The sequence below is a fragment of the Hibiscus syriacus genome, unplaced genomic scaffold, assembly GCF_006381635.1.
Source record: "Hibiscus syriacus cultivar Baekdansim isolate YM2019G1 unplaced genomic scaffold, ASM638163v2 tig00110482_pilon, whole genome shotgun sequence".
NCBI classification, from domain to species: domain Eukaryota; kingdom Viridiplantae; phylum Streptophyta; class Magnoliopsida; order Malvales; family Malvaceae; genus Hibiscus; species Hibiscus syriacus.
This window is the reverse complement of record NW_024062758.1, coordinates 4,192,127-4,205,002: the sequence shown is the minus strand read 5'-3', so window position 1 is coordinate 4,205,002 and position 12,876 is coordinate 4,192,127. Positions and strand designations below refer to the sequence as shown.

The following is a 12,876-nucleotide window of genomic DNA, read 5'->3' as shown; positions in this document are numbered from 1 at the left end:
AGAATGCAAAGATTAAGTTGATTAATTCTGCATATATTAAACATATAGTTTAAATATTAAATTTTTAACCATTAGAGTTAACATAATGTGATACTAATAGTTTAAGGACTGCTATGAAATACTTTAAATTTAGGTATTAATTTAAAACGACAGTTAGATTAATTTATCTTTTATTAAAATACGTTAACAACCGGACGTTTTTTTCCTCGCATCGTAAAATACTCCAACGGCCATCCTCTTAGACTGTCATATTAAATGCATTCCATTTCCATTCGACATACATGCTCCTCTCCCTACCTCGGTTTCATATATAATCTCGATAAACAGCCCCGTAAAACCCCTGCTTCTTTGCAGTTTGAATCTCTCTCCAACCAACAAGATATTGAATTTGCATTTCTGTTCACCACCTTCCTCTTCTTCGTTGAAAACATCTATACACCACACGAGCTTTGTCTTTTTTTTTTTCTCAACGTCTTCCTCAAAATGAAGCTTTATTGGGTTTGGGTTGTTATACCCTTTCTTCTTCTTCAAGTAGTTAATGGGATCTTAGGTTTTAACGAAACAGAGCTATCTTTTATTGAGGCCTACGACTATGGAATCTCCAAACTTAATCACAATCCTCTCATGGTTGGATTGACTCTCATTACAAGTGCTGCAGCTAAAGGAGCAGGTACATTGCATTGCTGTATATCTCGTCGCTTTCAACTGCTATATCTGCTCATTCTTTATATTTTACTTCCAGTTCAGATTGCTGGGTTTTGATTTTTGATTTTTTACCATTCAAATCTGGGTTTCATAATTATGTAACAGCTTTCAGTCATTCTGTTAATTGAAGTTTGCTTCTGCTTCATTTTCATCACATCACTAAATTTCATATATGTATATAGTACATACATAGATATACACTTCTAAAAAAAAGAATTTGTTTAGGAATCTATAAATGAAAAATTAATAGAACTACATTGACGTAGAAAAGATCAACGTGTTTAATATTGATTTCCTATGTAAATGAGAATAATAATAATCGACTATAAAATAGAGATTATGGAATATATTACAATTCTTATTTGTACCAAAACCTGAAATATCTCAAATTACTCTCTATGTAGAGTCAAATACTTGATCACCAAAAATCTTTATTTAATAAGAATTCTAATTAAATAAATTTAATCACCAATAAATTATAACAAAATCTAATTTAATTTCTAATCAGAATTTAGGTCAACATTTAACGGAATCAACAAAGAAATATTAATTTAATTAATTAGAAAGTACAATTCCATAAGTTACCTGCTTCTGTTATTCAATTGTGCAGTCTGCCTGGATGGAACTTTGCCTGGTTATCATTGGCATCGTGGATATGGATCAGGAGCTAATAGCTGGTTGATTCAATTGGAGGTATGTCCCTCTAAAATGTTATGCCCTTTCATTGTTATATGTGTGTTTTTTCTTATAGTGCTGACAATGTAAGTCCAATTGATCCTTTTAGATAGAAGTATGGACTCTTGGTGCCTGCAAAAACTTTACTTTGCCAATTATCTTGTGGCAGGGAGGAGGATGGTGCAATAACATTAGAATTTGTGTCTACCGCAAAAAGACACGACGCGGATCATCGACGTACATGGAAAAGCAGATACCGTTTACCGGAATATTGAGTGAAAAAGCTGAAGAAAATCCTGGTCTCCACTTAAGCAACACTCAGAAAATAGATTCACCATTCTTGATCAAACATCTTATCCAATTTCGTACTTAAAATTGCAGACTTTTTCAATTGGAACAGAGTAAAGCTTCGTTACTGTGATGGTGCCTCTTTTACTGGGGACAGTGAAAATAAGGTAAGCCAATTTCTTGCATTTGCTTTCACCCATAGAATGCTAATTCCTAGGACTTTAGCTATTGTTTCCACGTAATTCAAATATTGACTCTATATTTGGAGAGTTATCTTTGAATATCTTCTTCCATATTATGTGTTTAGGCTGCTCAACTGCAATTTAGAGGCCAACGTATATGGTTAGCTGCAATGGAAGATTTAATGTCAAAAGGAATGCGCAACGCGAAGCAAGCTCTTCTTTCTGGGTGTTCTGCAGGGGGTCTGGCATCAATTTTGCACTGTGATGAGTTCAGGAACATGTTCCCGACAACAAGTAAAGTTAAGTGTCTGAGTGATGCCGGTCTATTCCTTGATGCGTAAGTATCATTATCCTTCAAGATCTTGCTTTAAGCCCTGGTAAGACTTAGATTGTTCTTTTTGTTCTTAATACATTTTCTTTATATCCTCTCTGGACTGTAGGATTGATGTGTCAGGTGGTCACACACTTAGGAGTATATACAGCGGCGTGGTGGGCTTGCAGGTTTGATATTGATATTTGTATTGCATGCATGTGGATGGAATTAGATAATACTTAAGCCTTCCAGTTGCTGCAGGGAGTGCGACATAACTTGCCACGCATGTGCAATGTCCACCACGATCCAACTTCGGTATGTCTCTTCCCTTGATTTCTTTCATGTGAATTTGTCAAATATATTCTCTTGCTCGATCTACACTGCATTCACTTGACTGAAATTCCTTTCAGTGTTTCTTTCCTCAAAACCTGATCAGCAATGTGCATACGCCACTGTTTATTCTCAATGCAGCCTATGATTCTTGGCAGGTAATATCCTTGACTCGAGATTAGCTTTGTTGGAAATTTGCAGACATGATTAACAAAATAGATGAACGGATTTGTTCCTTCCTTGATATCAGATCCAATCCAGTATAGCTCCACCATCGGCCGATCCACTTGGTCTTTGGCATGATTGCAGATTGAACCATGCAAAATGTTCTGCATCCCAGATTAGGTTTTTACAAGGTGATAAACCTATACGTGAAATTGCTTGAGCCTCGATATACAACATTTAGTCATCTTAAGCAACTCTCTGTTTCGATGAATCAGGCTTCCGGATACAGATGCTTAATGCAATCAAAGGGTTCTCGATGTCTAGACAGAACGGATTATTTATAAATTCATGTTTTGCTCACTGCCAAACCGAAAGGCAAGACACATGGTTTGCTGGTAATTCTCCTAGAATTAGAAACAAGGTATGTCTAATTCATATTAGATTTCAATAAGTTTATGTCGTCTGCACTTTGTACATCATACTTCAAATTAATTTCCTATTGTTGCTTATGAGACTTTTTAGTTAGTTTGACATGTGATGGATTATGGATAATATGGCAGGCAATTGCAACGGCTGTTGGAGATTGGTATTTTGACAGAGCAGGCGTGAAGGTCATCGACTGCCCGTACCCTTGTGACAACAGTTGTCACAATCTGATTTTCAGCTGAGCCAATTATGCATATTATTAGGTGGTTGGTTTGTATACATATACGCGATATTTGTGGTCACATTTAGTTATTTGAAGCATCCTGCAATCCAATGAAATGGGATAGCGAGACAATAAATAGAGAAGGTTGCTGAAAAATGCAGTAAGCAAATCGTTTTGGAATTCAATTTTATTCCCACTCTGCAGAACAAGGTGAGAAACCTTATTCTGATGATTGAATCCAATCCAAATGCAGACTAAGTTTCAGAACGGATGCCATAACTCATGTAATGGGGTAATATATATGTTTACATACATATATAGTTTTTTATACTTTGCATTGCAATGGTAATACTTTGAAGATCCAAGGAAGGCATGGAAAGAACCAAAATTTCTGAATAATAAATACCATGTTTCTAACTACAAACCTTATTTTAGGCCAATCACCAATAGTCTCCGCAGGAACACAAACCATTCCTGAAATGGTGAAACCGATTAACACCCCTTACAAAAATAACTCTCTTCAAAATTTCTGAAACAAGCTTCATAACTGTATGACAATCACCACAAGTCCTTAGATTTTTTTCCTAATTGGATCCTCGGCAGGGAGTGCCAGCAACCCAAATGCAAGTGTAATTTTCTAACTATGAGACCACAAGCTCTCCTCCTTAAACTCTTCAGCACTATTAATAGCAAACTGTTTTTGAGGCACATATCCTTTGTTCTTCACCATCTTATTCACCTTTTTCATCATCTCATAAATTTCATCCGTTCTGGCATGCGATTTATCATGCACTGTAAACACAAATGTCCTATTCTTAACATCAATCCAACTACAGCCAGGTTCTTTTCTTACCCTATTGACACCCATCAATTTTCAAACTTGGTCGGCTTCCCCCAACTTCCTTTTTTGTGCATACATGTTGGAAAGGAGAACATAGTTACCTGGGTTATGAGGCTCCAACTCGAACAGTCTCCCTGCAACTTCAATTCCCATTTCAAGATTGCCGTAATTAGCACAAGCACCGAGCAATTCTCCCCAAACAGATGTGTTAGGTTTGATCGGCATTTGTGCTATAAACCTCCTAGCTTTATCTAGCTGACCTGAACGACCCAGTAAGTCAACCATGCAGGCATAGTGTTCATGGCCAGGGATTATAGCGTGCACCTTTTCTATAGAGTTGAAGTAAGCATGCCCCTCTTCAATACGCCCTGTTAGACCAAAAGCTGATAAGACACAAACAAAGGTGATATAATTAGGTTTTAAGCCATTTGCAAGCATTTTCTCAAACAACTGGATTGCATGGTTTCCATTCCCATGTTGTTGGCAAGCAGCAATCATTGCCGTCCAACAAACCAATTCTCAATCTCTTCAAAGACTCGACAAGAATCATCCAAGCTCCCACATTTTGCATACATTGTGATCAACGAACTAGCAATGCTCGTATTTGTAGAAAACCCGGATTTTATAATCTGATTGTGGATTAAAGTCCCTTGATCCAGTGCAGCAAGATGAGTAGATGCATGAAGGGCTGTCGAGTATGACGCCTCATCCGGCGATAAACATGTCCTTTTCATGATCCATAAATAATTGCAAGCTTCCTCAAAGTTTTCATTATAAACACACCCCATCAACACAACGTTCCATGGAATAACATCTCTACCTTCTATACCTATAGAATTAAACAGAGCACCTTCATCAAACAAACCGCATTTAAAGTACATGTTCATGAGCGAATTCTTCACATAGGACATGGTAAGTAAACCTTGTTTAACCCCCCCCCCCCACCATGCTCTTGTTTCCCGAATTCCAGAGCCCCAACATTAGCGGACGCACTCAAGACGCTCGAGAAACTCACTTGATTAGGACGAAAGACACCCTCCCTTATAACCTCTCTAAACAGAAAATGCGCATTGACATGCAAGCCGTTTAACAAGCACCCAACGATCATCGAATTCCAAGAAACAGCATTCCTTTCAGGCAAACCGACAAATACCTTTTCTGCCATGTCCATATCGCGACATTTAGCATACATATTAACCAACGCGCTGCCAACTAACACAAAACTTTCATACCCCTGCTTGGAAATCAAGCAATGAATCTGCTGGCCATGAAGGAGAACGGAGGTGCTAGCGCAAGCAGACAAAACAGCGGAGAAGGTATAGTGGTTGGGGAACAGACAGGCGGTACGCATTTCGTTGAGCGAGGAGAGGGCCTGAAAGGGTGCGGCGGAATAGGAAAGTAGGGAGATGAGAGAGGTCCATGAGACGACGGTTTTGGTTATTTGATGGGCGGTAGAGAAAAGGAGTAAGGAGAGAGAAGGTCGGCTGCAATTGGCGTATAAGGTGAAGAGGTTGTTGAAGAGGAAGGGAAGGGAAATGAAGGCGTTGGTGATGATATGGGAGTGGATTTGAATTTTGTGTTTGAGGCGTTTAGTTCGGGCGGTGGCGTTGAGGAGGTGATTCAGGTGAGTGGGTTCGAGGTGTCCGTTTGAGTCGTGAGGGTGGAGATGTGCCATTATATTGTTCTCAATCTCATGACTCCAACCTCAGTTTAACTTTAACGCGTGGTTTTGTGTCTGAGTGAGTCGTGAGGGTGCAAATGTGGCGGGACTTTATTATTGTTTGATACTAGTTTAAATTACGTATTTAGTAACTCACCCGTAATTTTCATTGTTTTATAATTATTAAAGGCTTAAATATATAAAAGGGGTCCAACATATACCTAATTTTCTAATTTAATGCTTAATGTTTAGTTCGTTCCAGTTTGATGTCTAACGTTTTATTCCGTGATTCAAAATGGGTCTAGCCGTGGACCGTTAAGTTTGACCGTTAACCATTAAAAATGCCACTTGACATGCTTTTTTAGGATAAAATATATAAATATTCACAAAACTTTTAGGCCGCTTGCATTTTGCTATATTCTAAACAATTTCAAATGGACTTTTCAAAGTTTTCACGGTTACGTTCCGAAGAAATGATCGACGGGGATGGATGCTTCATTGCTTAGTTGGTAGAAGCACTACTGATCCCATGAGCAATGATTGTTGTTCTATATATGATCTCTTAAATAAATCACTCTTGGACCTGGTGGCTAAGGTTCATTATTGTTTTTCTGCACTTGGTGCTATATATTGTTCGTGTGATGCTAGTGAATGACACTCATCCATTTGATTTGCAGGGGTTGGTGCAAGAATCTGATGTGGATTCATTCAATGTGCCTTATTATACCCCTAAAGAACAAGAAGTGAGGGAGATCATCAAAGAGGAAGGATCGTTCAATCTCGATAAGATAGAAGTGTTTGAAGTGAACTGGGATTTTGAAGACGATTATGGCAACCAAAGTTATGTGTTTGAAAAGAATAAAAGCGGGCAAATGTTGCAAAAACCGTTAGAGCAGCTTATGAATCTATGCTTGCTACTCAATTCGGAGAGGCCATAGTTGATGAACTGTTCACAAGATATGCACAACATATGGGTTTGCATTTGTCTCGCGAGAAGACAAAGTTCATTAATTTTGTGGTTTTAATGAGCATGTAATAGTTGGTTATATATAAGTAGAGTCGGATGTGGTTTAGGGTTCAGGGTGCTTGCATTTTAGGGCGCTTCATTTTGGTCACCTACTCCTCTTCCTCCTTTATTATTATTTAAGGATGAGGAGGAGGAGTAGGTGACAAAAATGCAAGCGCCCTAAAAGTTTGGGGACTATTTATATATTTTACTCTAAAAAATATATCAAGTGACATTTTTAATGGGTTAACTGTCAAACTTAATGGTCCATCACGGCTGAACCTATTTTGAGTCACGGAATGAAACGTTAGGAATCAAACTGAAATGAAAGCACTAAACTGGAAAAACGAGCATAGGTTGAGCACATTTTGTATATTTAAGTCTATTATTAAATTATATTTTTTAAAATATATTTAATGTTATATTTTGATTTTATTTTAATCACATATCATTAAAAAAATAATTGTGATATCAATGTGACATGGCATAATAATAATTTTAGTCCTCAAAATCTTACACATTTTATTTTTTACTCGTAATATTTGGGGGCATAATAATAAAATTAGCCCCCAACGTTTACTTAAATTATCACTATGACCTATATACTTCTTTTAGTATTTTAACCCCTAACGTTTTTGTTTCTGTTAAAAATAACACATATTGGATGAAAATGGCTAGTTGATTAACGATCAATGTATGTTGGTGATATAATATTTTTATATGTGTTTAATTGGTGATGCATCACATCACATGTCACCAAAGTATTGATGTGATATGTATCATATTATCTAAAGTTGTGATGTGACATGTGACATGTTACCCAAAGTGATAATATGAAAATGTCAACATTAGCATGGATTGGACGTTACTCAACTAACGATCTTCATTCAATATAAACTATTTTAATTAAAAATTAAAATTCTAAGGATAAATACTTTGAAAAGAATAAAAATTAAAGTGACTAATTAAATAAATGTTAAGGACTAATTTTGTCATTACGCTATTATGGGGTTTAAGTTTGTCTTACAAAATTACACATTCTTTTTTACCGCATTTTGGGTTTTCAATTTTAGCCTTTAGTATCAATTTAGGATTTCAATGGAGTTGTAGGTGTGAGAATTTAGTGTTTTAGTTTCGAATTTTAAAGGGATTTCAATTAGGGATGGGCATAAGACCCGTACCTGATCCGATCGGATCGAATTTTTAAAAAAAAATTGTGTGTTCAGGTTGGATCGGGTCGGGTTTTAAATTAAAATATTTAGGTTCTGGTCAGAGTCGGATTTAGGGTTATAAATACCCTATCCGACCAGACCCGAGTTTTTAATGTAATATTTTATTTAGTTTTTTTATGTATTTTTAGTTTCCCTTTGTAATCTTATCTCCTCGATCCAGGATTGTATGTGCAAAACAGTCTGAAACTCTTATCCTAATTCTTTTTGTCTCAAATTCTTACCCATTTCCTGCTCAAGATTAAATTTTACAATTTTTGATTCATTCTCAGCCATAAAAAAACCTCAATCTTTTTCACACTTTTATCGATTCTTCTTCTAGAGTCAATACCCAGTAATCGACAACAAGTCAACCAAAGCTTAAAAGTAGAAGAACTTCAATTTTTGGTAAGGTAAGTACTTCTTTTCATGATGTTTGGCTTTGTTGACTTTGTATATGTTATTTATCGAACATATAAACTACTATAGAGTTCGGAGAACAATTTTTCATCTTATTTTCGTGCTTTTCTTTTCTTTTGATTTTATATTATAATATTTGTTTAGCTTACTAATTAAAGTTTAAAAGCGTGAAGCCATCGATTAGTCTACTGGAACTTTTGTTCTTAAACTAATTAATTAGTTCTACCAAACTAATCAAAGAGTAAAGGTTACAAAACAGTAAGTATTCAATTATGTTATTTGTGCATTTTCGTTCCCAAAGTATATGTGTTTTAAACATTACAATTCTAGAAAAATACGTTTGAGAGAGAAAGAGAGTTGTCTACACAGTAGGCTAAAAAAAAAGAATTAATAAGTTCAACACTTAAACTCCCTTAACAAGTTAAACTTCGTGTGATTGTAAATACCGAATTGCTTTGTAAATTGAGTGAAGTTTAATTGATCTGTAAGTATAACAAGTCAATGATTATCACCTTTTTTATTTAAAAAATTGAAGTTTAGAAGAAGTGATCAGTACAGTTTTCATTTGTTTACTAAGATATTAATTAACATTTGCAATTTAGCATCACTTAAGTAGTTAAGTCAATGGTTGTTTCTGGAATTGAATTTTAGTTCATCCTTTTGCATCTTTAGCCTCTGAATTGAACTTTTTTAAACTTAATTTTTGTTGCATATTTTGTTTGTGTTGCATGCTGCTTTTATTATAATCTGTTTTTATTAATTAATTTTACACTTTTACTCTACTTTTTTCAGTTTATTTGTAGAAGAGTTCGATTTTTTATTATAATTTATTTGATTTCTTGTGTTTTCAATTTTTAAATATATTTTTTTTAAATGAAAAATTAAATCGGATTTCGGGTGGAGGAGTCGTTGTTCTTGGGTCGGATCGGGTGGACAAAAAATCCGACCTAACCCCACCCATGTCCATCCCTAATTTCAATGTTTTGATCGGTGGATACACGGTGTGGAGGCTTGGGTTTAGAGACGCCATGCGTGCAAGCTGAGACAAGACATAACGTGCAGTGTGAGGTTGTCGTGGTTCAAGCTGATCGAAGGTAGGACAAAGGACTTAGCGGCGCAAAGAGGGATTGATGCATGCTTATTTTTGAGATTTTGGTGGTATTGGACAAATCAAACAATTAGAACTTTAAAAAAAAAATTAAATTACAATTTGCATTTGTATCTTCGGTCACGTTATGTTTATTGTTATTATGAACATAACAGATAATATTACAATCATTGCAATTATCTTGATTGTAGATTTTTAATAACATATATCGTTGTGGACATAATAATTGTGGATGTCACAATTTTTAACGATGTCATTACCACTACATAATAGTCATTATTATGGTTACAAATCGTTATTTAAGTAATTGTTCATAATAACAAGTGTTGAAAAAATAAATAAATTTTAAGGACAATTTCATAATAACGAGTACTTAAACTACTTTAAAAGCATGCGCTTAATAATAAATATTAAAAAAAATAGACATTTGCTAATAAATATTAAAAATTGGCCCTTTAATAACAAATGTTAAAAAATATTGACAAAAAATGGGACACTTTATACAAATATTAGAAAGAAAAAAATTTATAAAAGTAGACCTTTAATAGTAGATATTATAAAAAACTAAACCCATAATAATAAATATTAGAAAAAGAATTTAACCCTAATAATAATGATTAAAAATAATTGGATCTTTTAACTGATATAAAACTATTATTTTAGAAGTATAATATATTATAAAAATTATGGACCCTAGGCACTAGGCATGTGTCCCTTCTACTTAGGCCTAGCTACGACCTTGGATCAAGGGTATGGCTCGGATCTTCGTTTGGCTGAGGTATGAAGTGGTGATGAAGTGATGGTGATTGGTGACGATACTCGACGATAATAATGAGTAATGACTGTTTTGATTAGATTTAAATTTTAAACTTAGATTTTAGGTAAGGTAAAAAAATAAATTACATGAAACAAAACAATCCTAAACTCATTAATGAAATACTAGCATATATAGGTCTAAATATGATCCGTATAATCCATTCTGAATGAAACGATACCAACCTCGTTTATACCCCCAATTGCTTTCATTTTGCGGTGGACTTTGAATCTCCAATTCAACATTAGGTAACCCTTTTTTCATGCTTGTTTGTACAATGTGGCGATACCTTTATAAGAAGGATACTTAGCATGCAAGCTTCCAGGGTACAAAAGAATCCTGGGGCTGCGAGAATCTTGAGACTCTGAAACTTGAACAAGACCATATGGTTTCTCTCCTCTTTTTGGTTCATAGTAATTGTTTATGTTTCTCAATTATGAATGCCTTTTACTTGGGGCTTGTCATGTCTGTCCCCCCTTGGTTGTATTTCAGTTTCCAAAGACTGCATAGGAACCAATTCTTTACCCGTCCAAACATTGAGCCATGCCTTCAAACTGATGGAGCAGGTATTTAATCAATTTCATATTTTATTTAAGTGATCATTCATAAATCATAATGATTTTGAATAAATTATAAAATATCTAATTAGTTATTTGATACAGATACATATTAACAAATGAAGCTTTTCATGAATTAACTTGAGTTGTGGATCTTCGAGTGCAATGGCATGAATACGATCCCAAAATCAAAATGAAGTAAGAACGAGAACCATCCATCAATACTATTCGTTTATGCTTGAAGCTTGCTGCTCTAAAACAGCTTTAAACATTTGCTTTCATATGATACATATACATATACATATACATATACATATACATATACATATACATATACATATACATATACATATACATATACATATACATATACATATACATATACATATACATATACATATACATATACATATACATATACATATACATATACATATACATATACATATACATATACATATACATATACATATACATATACATATACATATACATATACATATACATATACATATACATATACATATACATATACATATACATATACATATACATATACATATACATATACATATACATATACATATACATATACATATACATATACATATACATATACATATACATATACATATACATATACATATACATATACATATACATATACATATACATATACATATACATATACATATACATATACATATACATATACATATACATATACATTAGGATAAGGACTAAAAGCAAAGTGCTTGCAGGATTCAAGACATACATTTTGTCTGCATTTTGAGCGAAAGATGAAAGAAGGAAACAACTCTGTACAGAATTTTGATAGAATAAAAGCAATTATCGACTATACGACACGATAAAATTGACATAAACATTTAATTTTCATTCACACCAACCAGGTGGTAGCCAGAGAAAAAGTGAGTTCATAACTACGCAGCCTCATTTTTCAGCCTGCATGGTGATGATGTCTGATATACGAGTTGCATGGAAATTGGCAATGAAGGCGGAAGCTCTCTTGTCGATACCAGGCTCAGCAACCACCCTGAGAGTATTGTCTTCCTCACTGGCATACACCTTTCTTGTGCTCCAAACATCTTCCTCCTGCTCTTTACCCTTCTTAGATTTGAAGAGACAACCGAAGAAGGAGAAGGGTTTCTTGTGTTTGTTCCCGGCCATGGCTAGCTAGATTTGTATGTATGATCTTGTATTGAGTTTGCAGTGCTGCACTCTGATACTCTGGGTGGATTTGAGGGCCGCTTTATAAGAGAGAAGAAAGGGATGATAATTAAGGACAAGTGTATGGTTTGTGGAGGTTGAAGTTGCCCATGCATCCCCATGTGTTGTGGTCCGTTCCTTGCTTTACCGAAGAAAAGCAATGGTGGAGAGGGGAGTTCACTACCTCATTTCTTGGGTCTTTGCCTGCCTGCATTTATTCTTCTTCTGAGAAATGAGAATTATATCATTGCCAAGTTGATATACAGGATGCACGTTCCCTTGTCGATTGATATTCCCCTTTTCAGTTTTGATAAAATCATCGCTACCTTCATTTGCTAATTGTTATCAATCCTTTGGAAGTAACTTTCCTAGTTTGCTAAAAGATATTATTGGTATAACCCGATCTATTAATCAATTAACTTGGATCGGGTACCGTAGAGATTTATTATAAGAGCAATCATCTCAATTTAGTTTATTTCATTCATAATATTCGAATTCAAAACTAACATTATTTAAAAAATCTAATGGTTGTTTGCTAATAGATTTCTTTAAAAATTTAATTTTAGTTTATATTATATAATTTACTTTGTGATGAATCGATGACGATCTTAACATTATAAGTAAAATTAAAAGCATATTACTGTTGAAGTTTCGATGTATTATCGGCCACCGAAGCATATTACAACAAGGCTGACGATGATTCACTAGCTCATCCCTTCCTATTCCAT

General features: G+C 34.6%; 1 protein-coding gene and 1 pseudogene across 1 annotated transcript; one reads left to right on the top strand and one right to left on the bottom strand.

Moving 5' to 3' along the window:
- The first annotated feature begins 430 nt into the window (after positions 1–430).
- Positions 431–3,585, top strand: LOC120128889 (pectin acetylesterase 10-like). The gene is made up of 11 exons (XM_039146496.1): positions 431–670; positions 1,316–1,398; positions 1,550–1,679; positions 1,762–1,835; positions 1,976–2,187; positions 2,291–2,351; positions 2,425–2,478; positions 2,574–2,651; positions 2,744–2,849; positions 2,934–3,079; positions 3,219–3,585. Exons 1-11 carry the CDS (start codon positions 484–486, stop codon positions 3,324–3,326), a joined length of 1,239 nt encoding a protein of 412 aa, XP_039002427.1. The 5' UTR covers positions 431–483; the 3' UTR covers positions 3,327–3,585.
- A 69-nt stretch (positions 3,586–3,654) lies between these two features.
- LOC120128689 lies at positions 3,655–5,823 on the bottom strand (annotated as a pseudogene).
- Between the last annotated feature and the right edge of the window lie 7,053 nt (positions 5,824–12,876).